At 50.2% G+C, this 15898-nt stretch overlaps 1 protein-coding gene across 1 annotated transcript in view; it reads left to right on the plus strand.

Annotated features, from left to right (window-relative positions):
• Positions 1-15898, plus strand: part of AOL_s00080g372 (uncharacterized protein) — a gene marked incomplete at both ends in the record, with an annotated part of 38325 nt that overhangs the window by 18816 nt on the left and 3611 nt on the right. Inside the window, 2 exons of the mRNA XM_011124747.1 lie at positions 22-13056; positions 13111-15876. Of these exons, the coding sequence (XP_011123049.1) occupies positions 22-13056; positions 13111-15876 (15801 nt within the window). The remainder of the gene's footprint in view (positions 1-21; positions 13057-13110; positions 15877-15898) is intronic.

Genomic DNA, 15898 nt, shown 5'->3' on the forward strand with positions numbered 1-15898 from the left:
TAAATCTAACCCTAATCGTAGATACGGAAGAAACCCTACGAACAATACGTGAAACAGAACGCTTAGCCAACCTTCCATACAATCAAGTCCCACTTCCCGATGACCGTGTATCTCTTCCTGAAAGCCTCCCTATATTCTTGAGCAGGGGTTGCTATTCTGAGGATTTGCCAACGAGCCATTCATCTGTGAAATCACGACCGCTAGAGGAAATTGAGGCAGTAACGGTTGGTATTCCGCTTGAACCAGCCTACGATAGTGTCGTCCTACCAGCCTCATGCGCACCGTCTGTTCAGACTGTTGCTCTGTATGATGATGACCCAGCTTTCCCTTATTTGCCAATCAGTCGACTTGCGACACCAGGACCTGTCTTGCCGTTTTCAGTGGAGCCGTCTGAGGCCACAAGCGCGCCAATTCAGGCTTCGGGGCTGGGTATGGATCACGCTTCTCGAGCAACTACTGGTAGTGACACTCGATCTCAGGTACAACAGACCGAAGCCCAAATTCTTTCTCCCGAAGGTCTGTTGCCTAACGCAATTGCTTTACCCTCCGGACCTTCATCTGTTACTACGGATCGTTTTTTAATCTCCGATACACGACGGCCAAACTCCTTCATGAACCTCAATACAAATTTCTCGGAAACTGCTTCACATTCAAATTCTGCTCTGTATAGGGGTATCATAGAACCAGCCTCAATCATAGTTGATACAGAAGACGAGCTACCAGCTTTGCAGAGCACTAAGAGTACTTTCTTTCCTCTCGATAGCGAGGTTCGGTTTCTAGGAACGAAACACTTCGCCGTAACACATAGTCTTCCGGAAAGCAGACCTGTAACGCCAACAAACCCTGCTGATGTCGCGGAAGAGCTACTCGAGCGGAAAAAATCCATTGAGCATGACTTTGCGTCATTTCAACTTCCTCAAAGTCGGCCCCAGACTCCCGAGGTCGTTAGCCTACCCTTTTCAATCTATGAGCAGCCGTATTGTCTGCCAATCAGCCGTCCGGTAACGCCACCTCTATGCCATGAGATATCAAAACTAGCCGCGCAATCAAGTTTCTCCGAAAGTGCGGCCCCGGAAAGGCGAACGCAGATGCCCACGTCAACAATTGCAAACGCTACAGAGGCACATGGGTTGGCTCAACGGGATGCCGAAGAGGTGCCGTTTGTGTTTCCCGTGCTCCCACGGAGCTTCGCTTCGAGCCCGAGGCTCTCAGTCCAATCATGCGAAGGTAACATATTAGAGCAGCATGCAGATGCACGTACATCTCTATATTCTCCTCTTCTTCTCCCAGAGTACCGGCTGCCACCAGAATCGCTGGGGATACCAGATATCCTGCGAGATTCTGCGATTTACGATCTCCCCGACAGTCTACCCTCCTCTTCGGAATCCATTGACATCAAATATGGCTCAAATATGAATCAATGGTTTAGCTTCCCAGAGTCCGATAGCTATTCAACTTACCAGGATGCGGCCCATATTCCCGAAGGTATCAGCGCGTCCCCAGAAACCAGTTTTGGCCGTTTTTTGTGTCAAAATTCTGGAGCGCCGGTCGACAATGAGCCTGCCCTAAGTCTACCTCTTAGTAGGCGATCTTCATTTGCGCTTCCTGTCGGAACCGAACCTTTGCCTATACTACCGTACAGCCGTCCTTCGTCAACCATTTCAGTCTCTACGGCTAGTCGAAGTGACGCTCGCCCTGAGGTCGAAGTACCAATATTCCTAACGGAGAGAGAAATCAACACCCAGCTCCCAGATCCCGGTCCCCTAAAACCCAAGAGTCGCGAAATTTTTGAGACCACCAGGTTTCCTGCAAATGACGTGGCAGTTCTATATGCCGCATCTGCAGGACTTGAGTCTGCAGGTTTACCCGGTAGCGCCCGTGCCCTGTCCCTGGAAGCCGAACCAATAACTCGTGAGACCCAATCACCAGTCGTCTTGGCGGAAGGCATAGTCCTGCCCCACTCCCCAGCAGGGACTTCTCATCTACATTTCGCTCCGGGGAATATCGACATTTCTTTTTATTCTCTTCCATCCCGAAACTTCGCAGAGTCTCAATCGGAATTCAACGCTCTATCCAATGCTGGGGCTCTTAAAACACCATCTACCGTCGCGGACCAGTTCGCCTTACCAGCTGACGCCACTGATTCCGTCATTTCACTCGAGCCAATAGGACAACCAGTCACGTTTTGCCCTGCCCTTCCATCGAGCGAGTTCTCTGTACCCTCTGCTGAAGATTGTGCATACCCAGGGTCTGTAAAGCCGACATCTGAAGCTTTTCTCAATCAATTGCCCGATTCAACACCATCCTCACCTAAGTTGGACTTGGGGTTAAACGTCATTCCGCCTGAAACTTCTCACGGTTCCTCTACATACAGCGCCTGGGATGTCAATTCTGAACTGGAGCGACCAATATCGCGGGGATATTCCATTGGTACTCCTGCCATTGCCGACTTACCAAATCTTCCACCGTCGGTTGCATCTTCGGTTGGACTTGGTGGAGTTGAATTACCAATCCAATCGTGCCCTTCGCTCCCCGAAACCTTGAGATATGATGCACTTCGAACGCCTACGGAAGAACCCGTCGAAATAGTAGCGCCCGAACTCGGCCCGGAATCCGTACCACTACCTCTCTCCGACATGGAATCTGATTTATCGCTTTCCGAGATACGCCCTAAAGCCGCTGGGCTCCATGCTCTTCCATATTCAAGGCCTCTCACACCGATATCTTTCGAAGGCGTGGAAGGTGCCGCCCTTCAGTTCCTAGGATCGCCACAGTATATGCTAGAACTTCCAATTTCACCAAGATCTATTCTTCCGCCAGCGCATAGTGCTTCCCGGACGCCTTACTATGATACGCTCCCACCGAGTCATCAGACAAGCCCTCTGCTTCTGCCCGTGAGTTTAGAGCCATTGGCCCGTAACTTATCCCAAGTGGAGACTCAAGAGCCTGTTGGTGGGCATCAATCATCGGAAGTACTCATCGATACTTTGCCAAGCCTGCCATTATCCCCATCTCTCCAAACCTTGAAATCCTACGTGCCAGTCGATCAACCCGATATTGCGTTGCCAATTAGCCAGTCTGTTTCCCGCGCTGTTTCGTTAATTGTTCTTAATGGCGTTCCTACTACGAAGGCTGATAGAGCTACGGAACCCAAGCCCATTGAATTGTCCAGTCTCCCAAACTCTCCGGCATCCTACTTTATCCCGGCTGAAGGTATTACGCTAGGTCCGGGAGGCGGCTATGGGTTTTATCATGAGCTTCCTACGAGTCGTGAAACCAGCCCTATGGTTGCACCCATTGCGGTTGTGGCACCTCTGCTACGCCAGAAAGCAATTTCCGTCTTGGAGCTTGAACGAGAAGCAACTTTCGAAGAGGGTCAAACAGTACAAGCTGAGGTTTACCCAATACTTCCAACAAGCCCTCTTACAATTTTTGAGGCCGCTTGGGACAAATCTGGTGCTGTAAATGTTCCTCAATTACCTCTCAGCCGTCCAGTTTCACCTTGCACACGAGGAGAACCATCGCACGGGCTCCCGCGCGGCGTATCTGAGGCGGCTGGACGTTCGGTTGACCACGATGAACAATCTCAACCTGCTTCGGGGCTTAGGGAAGGTGGCTGTCGCGATATGGATATCGAAAATCCCGATTTCGCAGCCGCCCTTACGTTACCAAACAGTCCGATTTCGTCTATTATCGCAGATATCCGTGGCTTTGATGTTATCCCTCATGCAGCTGGTTTGCCCGCTTCCCTCATTAGAGAACCGATGTTGCACAAAGCACCCTTGGTTCTTAAGAATTGTGCAGAGAATGCATTTCAAAAAAATCTCCCAGCGTCGGAGCCAGTCTCACCTCGGCTGCCATATCCTCATAACGATTTACAGCATGACCTCCCGCCAAGCCGGCCTCCAACTTTGGTGGAAGTTCCTCGCGGTGTGGATGATGTTGTTGAATCCGATGACTTACGGAGTACTCCTCGCTATAATTTCGAGTATCTTGGCGCTAACCGCATTGGGGAAGCCATCGCGCTTCCTGAAAGTCTTCCTCCCCTATCCGCAATTTTTGAAGATAACCGTAACAATTTGCCTCGAAACATTCCGAGCAGCCGTCCAGAGTCCGTCTACGAAGCGAGCTCGCGTATCGACAACTTCCAGCCATTCGACTTGCCTCGTGATGTCAAACTCCCGCACAGTATCGCGTCGAGTCCGGCATCCTCGGTTGTGTTCACAACTCATTTTGGTGAGGAAACATTTGGATTGCCTGTAAGCAGAGCGGCGACGGAACGGGCCGCTGAAATGTTGCCAAGTCCCCCGGTCCTGCCGAAAATTAGCACGGAGAACTATAGCCTGCGGGACGATGATTGTCTGGCCCAGGCTTTCGATGCAGTTGAGCTTCCTTCATCGGAACTTAGTTGGAACCCGATCCAGACTCCACGAGAACGCCTGCGTCCCGTCGATATCATCAGTCAATATACCTCGACGTATGAGGACAGGCCAGGCCGCACGATTATTTTAGCCCAAGTACCAACAGCGCTCCCTGAAAGTCCGGCGCTACCTCCAAGTCTAAAAGACGTTGGTATCAACTTAATCCCGCCAAACTTTCTTGCTCTGCCAGCGCAGTCAATCCTTTCAGCAGTTGATCCTATTATTGAGGTACCCATTGAAAGAGCTGTTACCGAAGAAGCTTTACTTGAACATCAGCACATTTTGCCTCGTTCGCCGGCATCTTCAATCCCGAGTTTCAGCGATCGAATCGAGGGCCACTATGACATAGCGCTTCCAGACAGTGCGCTCACGACAGTTTCTCTCGGGGCAGCTTCTGAGATCGTTGATCGTGATGAGTCCGATACTGCCGACACAATAGTACCCCTTCCCACAAGTCCCAGAACAGCGCTATCCCTTCAATCAATCCCGCAAGAATCTAGTGATGCAGAATTACCCCGGAGCCCCTCAAATTCGCATTATACCCTTGGTTTCGGAGCTGGTGTGGAAGCTGAAACTGGTGTAGTTATGGACGGTCCAGAGCCTTGGTCTCCAGAAACTCAGTTACCTCGCTCCTTCGTACCTGTAGCGCTGCCATCAAGCCACCTTAGCAGTATTGGCTCGGATGAAGAATTGGATTGTGCGCAGGCCCGTCAATTGCCGCCTTCTCGGTCAGTATCTGATTCCGACAAGGAAAACAGAAGCCGGTCAACTCTACTCTCACCAATGTATAAGCATGTCGTAGAAAATGATGTGGATGTACTTCTTCCTGGATCGCCTAGCTCACAGTCCTTCGTGTGGCCTACTGATGATGATGCTGCCGAAGTTGCATTCTCTCTCCCTCTCTCCCGCGCTCTATCGAAAAGTTCTGTCACACAAATTCAACTGGCTGAACCTCAATCATCTGTGCCGCCCATGCCAATTGCTCTGGAAGATTATTTCCCATCACTTCCTCCCACTGTTGCGTCGACACCTGTTCAGCAAGAGTTCACAGTCCTCTGGGAGGCTCACCTGCTGCCTCATTCGAACCTTGATTCGCCTTTAGATAGCGCAGTTGCAACACCCATCACTTCACCAGTTCTTCTACCAGCCATCGCTGTCACTTTGCCCCCAGTTCCAAATAGTCCTACTTTTCGCGGATCTGAACATCTTCTGGAATTGGATATTTCTCACGACCCACATATTCCTGTGTCCGCTTTCGATTCCCCCTACATTGATCAGGCAATTGGACTGGATGCAGAATCCGTTGTTTCGCTTGCGCCCATCGACAAATCCTTTACTATCAACGAAGAATTATCCTCATCTATCTGTGGTGTCGCAACACTGCTTGAAAATATCCCTTTACCAGCTTCCCCCATTCAAAGATCTGTTGCTCCTGGTTTTTCTCTTGGGAATATCCATCATGAAGTGGCGAATCTACCATATAGCTACCCCGGGTCACCAAGTATTCTGCCCATCGAGACATCTCCATACGAGAGCAGAAATCCTCCCCACGAACCATATAAGCTGAGCATTCCACTACATCGAGTCAATACTAACTTTCTTGATCACAACAATGAAAAAGACAAGAAAAGTTCAGTTCCTTCGGCCGTGGAAATTGCTGATGCCAATGACTTTCTCGTCCATGACACTCCAGAGCACGTCTCAATGCCTTTGCCAGGCGCGAGCGAAATCGACGTCCAAAACTTCTTGGTCAGGTCTCCATCTACATCGTCAGCCCAGGAACCAATATACAGGGATCTCGATATTACAGATTATATACTGGACTCGGACCCAATAGCTGCGCATAGCGAACGCATGGACAGCTCGGGATCCCTTAGAGGTGCCCTAAGTGCTAGTGTTTCTCAACCCGAGGAGTCCCTTCCGGACCAAGTATCTTCTGCACGCCCTAGATCTATGACTTTTGAGAGTGGTATCAATAGAGACCTACCTAGAGCTCACTTTGAAAACGTTCCCCTACTTCCCCGGTTACCGATGTCGACGGATTATGATACATTTTCCGAAGGGACTTCTCTGGATAACGGATCTGCTGGTGGTGTCCCTCCTGCAACAAACTTTGCGGGCATACAGTATGAAGCGCCGGTGATTGAGGAGCCTGTTCCCGCTCTATATCTTTCAAGTCCTCAAGATGCTGTCGAATCATTTGATACGAGTTCAATTGTCTCTGACCCACGAGATTGGCTTGGTTACTCCGACCTGCCAGAGCTCCCTAGCTCTCCCTTGTTTGAGCCAGCAGCTAAGCCTGAACGCCCATGGAACGAATCCGTGTATGAGCCTCCCCAAATTCGGGAAATGCAATGGCCTTTAGAGGATCCGTCTCACATTATTTCTTCGACACCACCGCCTGTATGGACTTCCACAAGAAAGCATGAAGCAATTGAGGAGGAGCTTGAGAGTCGCATTTCAACTCCAGATACCACGGTCTCTGTGCCTCGTCCATCGAGAGGCATCACTATTACCTTTCCAGAGCATGAATCCGAAGCTAACACTGAAACTAATGTCATTGATGAAGTTTTCCCATCAACTACTCCTCTACTACGGGAGATATTGTCGCCTTCAGATGTTGATGTCATCGACGAAGTATTCCCGCGATTTGAGTCTCCCTCCACTATGGAAGCTCGTAGGAGTTGGCGAAGAGTCTCAGAAACAAGTACAGATATCGAAAGTAGAGGTAGCCCCGAAGCTCGTGAATCGGCAGGACTACTACCATCTTACCCAACCGAAGTTCTCCCGGAGTCTCCCATGTATAGAGATCTCTTGCCAGCACTAGAAGAACAATATACCCTACCCTCTCCCTTAGGATCGAATCCTACTACGATCTCTTACAGTAGTCCATCTACTCAGTTTTCTAAGCCACTCCCTGAGGTATCACGGACTTCATCTCCTGCAATTACTAGAGCACAATCACCCTCATCTGAGGAAACTTTTGATGCGTTTCAAGAACTAATTCAGGGTGATACTTTCAAACAGACAAGCCCCAGCCCTGGATTACCCTCAACCTATCAACGTGATGATGTGGAAGTGCACCTGCCATTTGAAGAATATCATCTTACTAGCGGTGCCGACTCTGAACTCGAAGCATTTACCCCAAGGAGTCCTACCTGGACAAGTATCCATGACCAACGCTCGCTTGAACGGTTACAACCCTTCGATGAAGGGTTTTCGGATGCCGAGGAATCACCAGAGCCGCCTTGTATCCTTCCTCCTGAGTCTCCAACCTCAGATGGCTTCCCAAAAGTTGAAATTGGATCATCACCCCTCCTCTCCACTGAGGATGGTCACGCCTTTGAACATTCCCTTCCTGGTCAAGCTTTCAACGAACCTTCAGCTTCCCCGTCCCCAAGGCAATATCGTATCGTCGAAGACTCTTTTATCCCGGCACATCCTACGACTCTAGAACAAAGCCCAAACTTCCAACGTGATAGTCAATTAAACATCCCCGTGGTTACGGCGAAATTTGAGGACGAAGGCGTTGAGTCCGACTACTATAGTGATAGTGATGCTGGCTCCGATTCAGAACTTTACAGACCCACTTCCCCTCCAGAGAGTATTGTCGGTCCTTCAAAGGTGGTTAGATTTTCGGAAACCCATGAACTCCGTGAATACGTTCCGGATGATGGAGAAACCAGCCCTGTGGAATCCGATACGTGGTCTGTCCCTACGACTGCTGGTAGTGCTAAGCTGAGGCGTGTTCGCGATTCAATGCCAATCACTGAGCCAGGAAACCCATGCCTCTCTCCAACTGATAAAACCCAACTCACAAGAGAGCTCACTGATCTTCCCGGCGAAAGTTTTGGCCAGAGCAGAGAGATCCCAGATGATGATCCTTCGACATATTATACACCCACTTCCGCTGCTCCCTCTGGTCCGCCACCGACATACTTGCCAGAAGAAGCGTCGGGAGATGCCACTACCCTAGAAACAACCGGAGAATCTTCGATCGTTAGTGAAAATACCCCAGCGCGACGAGTTTCCGTTCCTAGTGCCTCGCAAGAGGTTCCGAAAAAGGTCCCTAAGACTCGCCAAAGGAACTCGGTTGCTGATAACACCGCCAAAACTAAGGGAACTCCAGATCAGCAGAAGGAAGCTAAAACTACAGGTCTTCGTGGAAATTTCTTCCTCCCGCCTCTTTTCAGGCCGTCTGCATACCAAAATGTGGCGAAAAAGACGAAGAAATCTACCCCTAATAATGAAGTTACCCAGTCAACTGAGACAGGAATGATTGAACCATCGGTTTCGGAACCTCGAACAAGGGAGCTGGTCGACATCGAAGATATCTTGCCGCCTTCGTCTCAGGCGCCAGCTCTAAAGACTACGATAGAGCCAGCCGTCGAAAAGACCTCCAAACGAAGAGCCTCTGTCACCGCATCCTCGAAACAGAAGCCGCTAGCCAATAATGTTTTGATAACCGACTCAGTGCCCTTGGCGAAGCCTAAAGAGCAATCGGTCATAGCTGCCCCAGAAACGGTATCTCACATTAGCAAGGAGGTCGTGGATATTGTCCCGCAACCGCAACCGAAAACTGCACCTCCAGCCACGGAACGCTCACGGAATATAATTTTGGATCCGAAGCCCACAGATGCCCCGGTGCCCGCAAGGAGGGTTTCAGTTGCTAAGCCTAAAGTCACCTCTCCTACTCTTAAAGACGCCAAGAAGCCTGGGTCTCCTATGGTAGATGATACTTCGCGTGAGATATTCGCAGCTGAACTACTTACTTCCAATGAAAGTACGAAGCCGATATTGCCTACAATCAAGACTGCACCACGCAGGTCATCCAAATCCGAACCATCCATATCTAAACCTAACGCCCCTCTGAAATCTCCGATGGTTGGTCTTGGTAAAGCCTCCTTTTTCGACATTTTCCCTACGGCTGAACTACCGAAGCTCAAGAACGTCATCGTGGAATCTTCACCTGCAACTTTTTCTGAAACTACCCCCGCTGACGCTGTGAAACTGGTTGATGCGAAGGATACGGCTAAGCTGAAATCCGCTGTCACTGAAGTTGTTGTGCCCAAAGATCTAGTCACGCAGCCAACCGCGCTCACGGAGGCCACGAAATCCAAGTCTCCCGTAGTAGAGACTTTGCCACCAAGGTCCCGGAAGACGAGTGTTACTGCATCTAGAGAATTACCTCAATCCAAAGCCCCATCCAGTGAAATCACCTCCCGAGAAGTCTTAGAACCTAAGTCACCCCGTGTCAAGGACATACCGAATAGTCCGTTAACTGAAGCTATCCCTGAGAAAATATCGAAGCCTAAAGCTTTAACCGTGGACAAAGAGGCGGAACGAATTCCTTCAACAGCTCGAGCAGCCATCGCTATTGTACCGATTACTCGGATCGCCAAAAATATTCTTGACTCTCATGCCAAGCCCAGCCGAGATGCTGAAGAAGACCGACGGATATCACGAGCATCAAAGAAAACTGCACCTGCCCCTCGCAGGCGTAGGTCTATCGATACAATTACTTCTGCGCGTGACTTGGTCGACAGAAATGAAGTGAAGGAGCACAAGCTGCCAAATTTACGGAAAGAGGCACGGCCGCGAAAACCCCTAGCTCGGTCTGTATCTCCACAGCGTCGGAAGCCCCTGGCCCGGTCTGTTTCTCCGCAGCGTCGAAAACCGGCCCCAGAGCCGCCAACCCCCCTCCTCACTGATATAAGCTCCAAACGCCAGGAAACGGTAAAGTCAAGGGATGCAATGCGCACTGATTCCCCTAAATCCGCGACAACACCGTTGTTTCCCGCAATTGCTTCTTGGTTTTCCAGGAATGATAGCCAGCAAGGAGCCGGTAAGAAGCCCGCAAGGTCACCGAGCCCTGTGAAGCCCGAGAAAACCTCTCGCAGGAGTGCGCTACCATCACCCGAACGGAAGTCTCGCACCACTGTTCCGACGAAGTCGCCTAGACCTCGCTCAGAGTCCCCAATCAATCGAACACGTAAAATCGAGCCTTTGCCAGAGAAGTTGCCTCCTGTAAAAACTCCAAAGCAACGATCCAAACCTCGATCCGTGTCGCCGGTCAAGCGAACCCCTACGGTGGAATCATCATTCGAAAGACCATCTACGAAAATTACTCCAGTCCTAAATGAGATTTTGCCTGTGAAAGCTCCCGAGAAGCTACCCGAGAAACCACTAGCCCGATCTCCCGAGAAGTTGCCTCTAATCGAAACTTTGAGGTCCCGACAAAAAGCCCGTTCAGTCTCGCCAAAGCCGCACAAAGCTCGATCAGTATCCCCAGGGCCTCGTAGAACAAAATTCACGGCTGACAAGAGGACAACAGAAATTGCCCGAGAAGAGATTGTAAAGGAAGAAAGGCCCCATCGACGGCGCTCAGAGTCTCATACTAAAGCAAGCTTCCTGCAAACAGCGTTTGAAGCTATTCAGCGAAGCCAGGAACGAGGTCGCAAGCAAGAGCGAGACCTAGCAGTCGCTGAAGTACCCCTACCAGTGGAATATCTCCAATACAGTTCTAAGAAAAGCGATGTCTACCAACTTCCAGCTACCTTCAATCCAGCCAAAATATTTCGAGCTTGGTCTCAATCCCCGCCTCGTGCTACAGCCATAGCCTCGCTTCCCCCAACGCCACTCGTTACCGAGCAACCAAAAACGAGAAGACTGCACAAGGAACTATCACCGAGAAGACCAGCAAGGGAACCTTCTCCTACAAGACTAGTGAAAGAGCAATCTCCTCGAAGGCCAACAAAAGCACCAACTCCGACTGGGCCAACGAATGCATCGTCCCCAAGAGAATTTGGAAACGCACCACCTTCGATCGAGCTCGGAAAAGAATTGCTTCAAATCCCTCCACAGGTTCCAGAAATTCCGTTGGTACTAGTTAAGCCGGAATCCCAACCCAAGCGTCACCGAAAACGGGAACGCCGACGAAAATTGCCCTTCCGAGCCTCTCCATCTCTTCGACAAGACTCAATACAGCGCTCCAAAGCTACCTCTGCACAACAGATTGTTCGTTCACGCCGGCGCATTCGCTTACCAGAGCCCACGGATGTAACACTTATCCCATCTGACGACAATATCGAGAACTCCCGTGAATACATCCATCAGCCCGACGCTACCCCAACAGAAAACTCATCCAGCTATGAGGTCGCACTGAAACCCGAACATCCGCGATACATTCCTACGCATGACTATCTCCCAAGGGATAGTTCGCAAAACCTAGGATCTCCTAAGCAGTCACATTTGTATGAGCCGTTCGACCCAGAATCTCCAGTCGCCCAGCGCCTGGAAGAAAAATCGCCCGAGAAACAACGATTTGAAGTTGAACTAGAGCGTGCAAGTCGTCTAGATCGCGAGCAACGTGCTCTCGATATCCTTGAACAACAAGACGAAGATGCCGCCGCTAAAGAACGTCAGAGGTTGTACCTGCTCTATCAAGAGCGGGTGGACCGATACGAACGAGAACAAAAACTGTTCAACGAGATGGGCGAAAAGGAGCGTTACGACAATGATATGTTCCTTTACCAGCAGTACCTAGTCCAAAGGGAGCAAGATAAGCGATATGAAAAGGAAATTGAGCTCCGAGACAAGAATCGACAGGAAGATATGATTTTAGCAATTGAGAGGAAGAAAGAAGCAGACCGGAAACGGCGCGAAGAGTACGAAAATGAACGCCGACGTCAGGAAGAAGAGCGGAAAAGAGAATATGAACTCGCTCAAGAACGCGCCGCTTTCTTGGAACGAGAGCAGCAGCGAAAAGAAGAAATCCGACGGCTTGTACTTGAACTCCAGCGACGGGAAACCGAGCGCGCCGAGCTTTTGGAGCAGCAGAGAATCATTGAAGCACAACGCCAGGCTGAAATTCAAAGACTCGCGGATGAGATCCAAAGGCGCGAAGTTGAACGGATCGCAATCTTAGAGAGCAACGAGATCGCTGAGCAGCAAAGGAAGGAAGAAATCCAAAGGCTAGCCGCGGAGATCCACAATCGAGAACTCGACCATGCAATCCTTCTCGAACGGAAGGAAGACAAAGAGCGTGCCAAAGAATCGGTTCGTCGTGAGGAGCTTGAGCGCGAAATTATCGAGACGAGAGAGCAACAAACCGCCCTTGAGAACCAACGGAAACTTGACCGTGATGTTGAGCAAGAAAGCCGTCGAAGACGACTGGCAGAAGCCGCGGCTTTGCTTTCTTTAGCTGAATCAGCTTCTGGATCAGATGTCGAATCCTACGAAAGTTCCGCCGATAGTCCCGCCCCCAGCAAATACCGTTTCTCAGTTGTGGGTGTCGATGACAGCCCGGAACACCACCGCCTGCCCTACTACGACAGAGCCTCGCTGTTTCACGTATCTTCATACGCAGGTTCTGTCAGATCTTCTGTTTCGTCACACAACTCTGATTTCCAACATTCAATTCTTCCCCGGCCATCGCGCGAAAGTTTGCATTCAATCGCATGGGCTGGACATCGCCAAGTTGAAGATAATCGGCGGGAATCACTACTAAGTCTTGCGTCGTGGTCAGAGGATGGGACACCAAAAACGAGTCAAGACGGGTTCGAATTCGATGATAGACCGGAAATTGTACATGAGAGAACCGGCTCTCTTGAATACCCACAAACGCCTACGCGAGGTATGGCACCAAGACCACATTTTCGATTTTCATACGCTGACACCCTAAATCTAGAACCTTTAATGGGACTTGGGATTTTTACAGATCCTGTTACTTACGACAGAGATGGAAATCCGATCCCCCCCATCGGGGATATATTATATGACAAAGACGGAAATCCTATCGAAGCCGAGAGCGAGCCCACTATTGGTCCGGCAAGTGTCAACAACGTGGTTGAACTCAACGAACCACCGGCCCCGCCTATTGCAGGTCGCCTGACGCCAGAATCCCAGACTGTACAAGACTTCCTATTTATACCCCTTCCCGTATCGCCCTTAGCGTCTCCAGTCTTAGCTCCGCACTTTACTTTGCAGATTCCATTTTCGATTCAGCTACCACTTTCTCCAAAAATTTCCCCGAAGATTTCTCCTATCATTCCAGAGGTCGAGCTGCCACTCACAAAATCTATCTCGCCGCCGTTACCCTTGCCGGAACAATTGCCCAATAAGAATGAATCACTAGAAATACTATCTGTGGCGAGCTACATTACCGAGCCGCTCCCCCCTCGTCAACCAGAGACAAACTTGCCGGTTTCCCGTCGTGCATTCATCAGTGCACCTCCAGATGGCCAGCTTAGTGATACCTTGTCAGAGCCACTGCAGGAGGACCACGTAATAGAAGCAACAGAAAATCCAAGCTGGCAGCCAATACTTAACAGCCGCGCTTCTTCGCCTGCCTCAATTCTGCCTGGCCACAATGCTTGTGGTTCAGTTCAACTACCTTTCTCAGATATCGCTTCAGAGTACACGTTCGGCCTTCAAGATCTCGAAACTGAAGTGCAATCCCAATTGCAGGTCCACGATGAGACCCAATATCTGCCAGAATACCTCCCCCCGAGCATCGCTCCTTCCTTGTATGGACCAGTTACTCCCGTTGCTGAGGTGCCACAGTTCACCCTTCCGATTAGCAGAGCGGTCTCCGTTAATACCTGTGGAAATGAAATGGAAGTTGAGTCCCGTCCGGCATTTGATTTCGATGATTTCGACGATTACCTTCCAGAGAGCGACAGCGAAGCGTACGAGGAAATTGACAATATGTTTGCACCACCCTCGATCGCGCCGCCCAGGCTTCCAGAGTCGCGGGTATCTTCAATGTACTCTCTTCACGATGCCTATCTGTCCGCCCCTAAGTCAATTGCTGTGGATCCGTTACCTGAGGACAGCGATGATGAAGATAGTCTTGACATCGAGCAACTTGGGCGAGGAATATGGGAAACCGTATGTTCACTGCCAGGGTCCAGACAAGAGTCCGCCTATCGTATTCCGCTAGGCGCCGTATCCCCTCGCAACACCGAAGAGCCTCACAATTTGCAGCTACCGTCTCCCAGCTCCGAAGGCAGTGGCGAGTACCTCTTTGTCCAAAAAAGAAGGGGTAGCACCGTGTCCCTGCCACATACTGTCAAAGAATCAGAGTACCAAGCCAGTGATGGTGTTCCCCCGACCCGCGAGTTTGATGATAATTTGCTACCGCCACAAACAGAATCCTTGCGCTCAGAGGCATCAACAATCAGGCTGCCAGGCGGAATAGTCAACCAAACAACCTTCGATGCGCAGTTACCTGTTTCAAGGGCTACTTCTGAGTATGAAAATCCAACGAGCGACAACGACGTTAAATCTCTATACAGTCTACCAGGTTTGCGCGATGGTGTCTCTTCGCCCTCTCTGGACGAGGTCTATATTCCTTACTTGGGGCTTGGTCTATCACAGATACCAACTTCGAGGGCAACTTCGCCATATGCCGAATCTTTAGCGCTAGCGCGTACTCTTTTCGGAGATATCCCTGGCCTTCCTCAAAGTGAAAACATGTCTACAGATTCTCGTCTCTCTATCGACCAGACTAATTTAGTAAAGGAGTTACCACTAAGCAGACAATCATCGATTTTCTTTCAGCGGGCACCAGATTACCCGACCGGTTCCGAGGACGATATCCCTTCGTTTGACGATAATGAAAGCAGGCCTTCCTCTTCACATACAATCAAAGCCACTAGCCCGTATCAAAGCAATGTCCACTTACCGATTAGTAGGCAGTCGTCTCTCTATCTGCACGAGGCATCAACCTCCCAAAATCAGCAATCTGAAGTACGAAAACAAGAACCCACTGCTGATCTTCCAGAAAGCCGGCCGACAACCTCACAGACCTATCGGTGTGCAACCGACGACTACGATACCAGGAATTTGCCACTCAGTAGAACTTCATCAGCTTATTTTGAGGAGGCAGTTCATTCATCTTTGGATCCAGAGGAAGACAGTGCACCAAGATATCTTCCTGAAAGCCGGTCAACAACATCTCATACTCATTATGCTCACGGAGGTCATCAAAGCCGAGGTTTGCCATTGAGTAGGGCATCTTCATTTTATCAAACAGACGATGAATCAGAAGAAATGTTCCTGCCATATTCCGAACAACCGCTACCTCGGGAGCTTCTACATAGCCAGCCGCCAACGTCATACGTCCTAGCGTCACCTCACGAGCCCAGCCTGTATCCGCAACTATCGCTCACTCGTTCGACTACGCCGAAAATAACAACAGAGGATGAAGAGGAAAGCGATTTGACTCCACGACCATCGCCTCGCCGATTACCCCGCGACCTTGTATTGCCAATAAGCCAGCATCCATCCGCCACAAGTCTCCGGGATAAAGAGGCACCAAAGCAAAGTCGCGACCTTCCAAAGAGCCGTCCAACATCTTCCTACGCAGATGCTCCAACGCCGCTTCCCTCTAAAACCGTGTTTCAAGAAGCGTTTAGCGCTACGACTAGTCCAAATATCTCGCCTTTGATTGGTAAGTTCATCTTTCAATTACC

This window comes from Orbilia oligospora, assembly GCF_000225545.1.
Source record: "Orbilia oligospora ATCC 24927 unplaced genomic scaffold scaffold00080, whole genome shotgun sequence".
Taxonomy (NCBI): Eukaryota; Fungi; Ascomycota; class Orbiliomycetes; order Orbiliales; family Orbiliaceae; genus Orbilia; species Orbilia oligospora.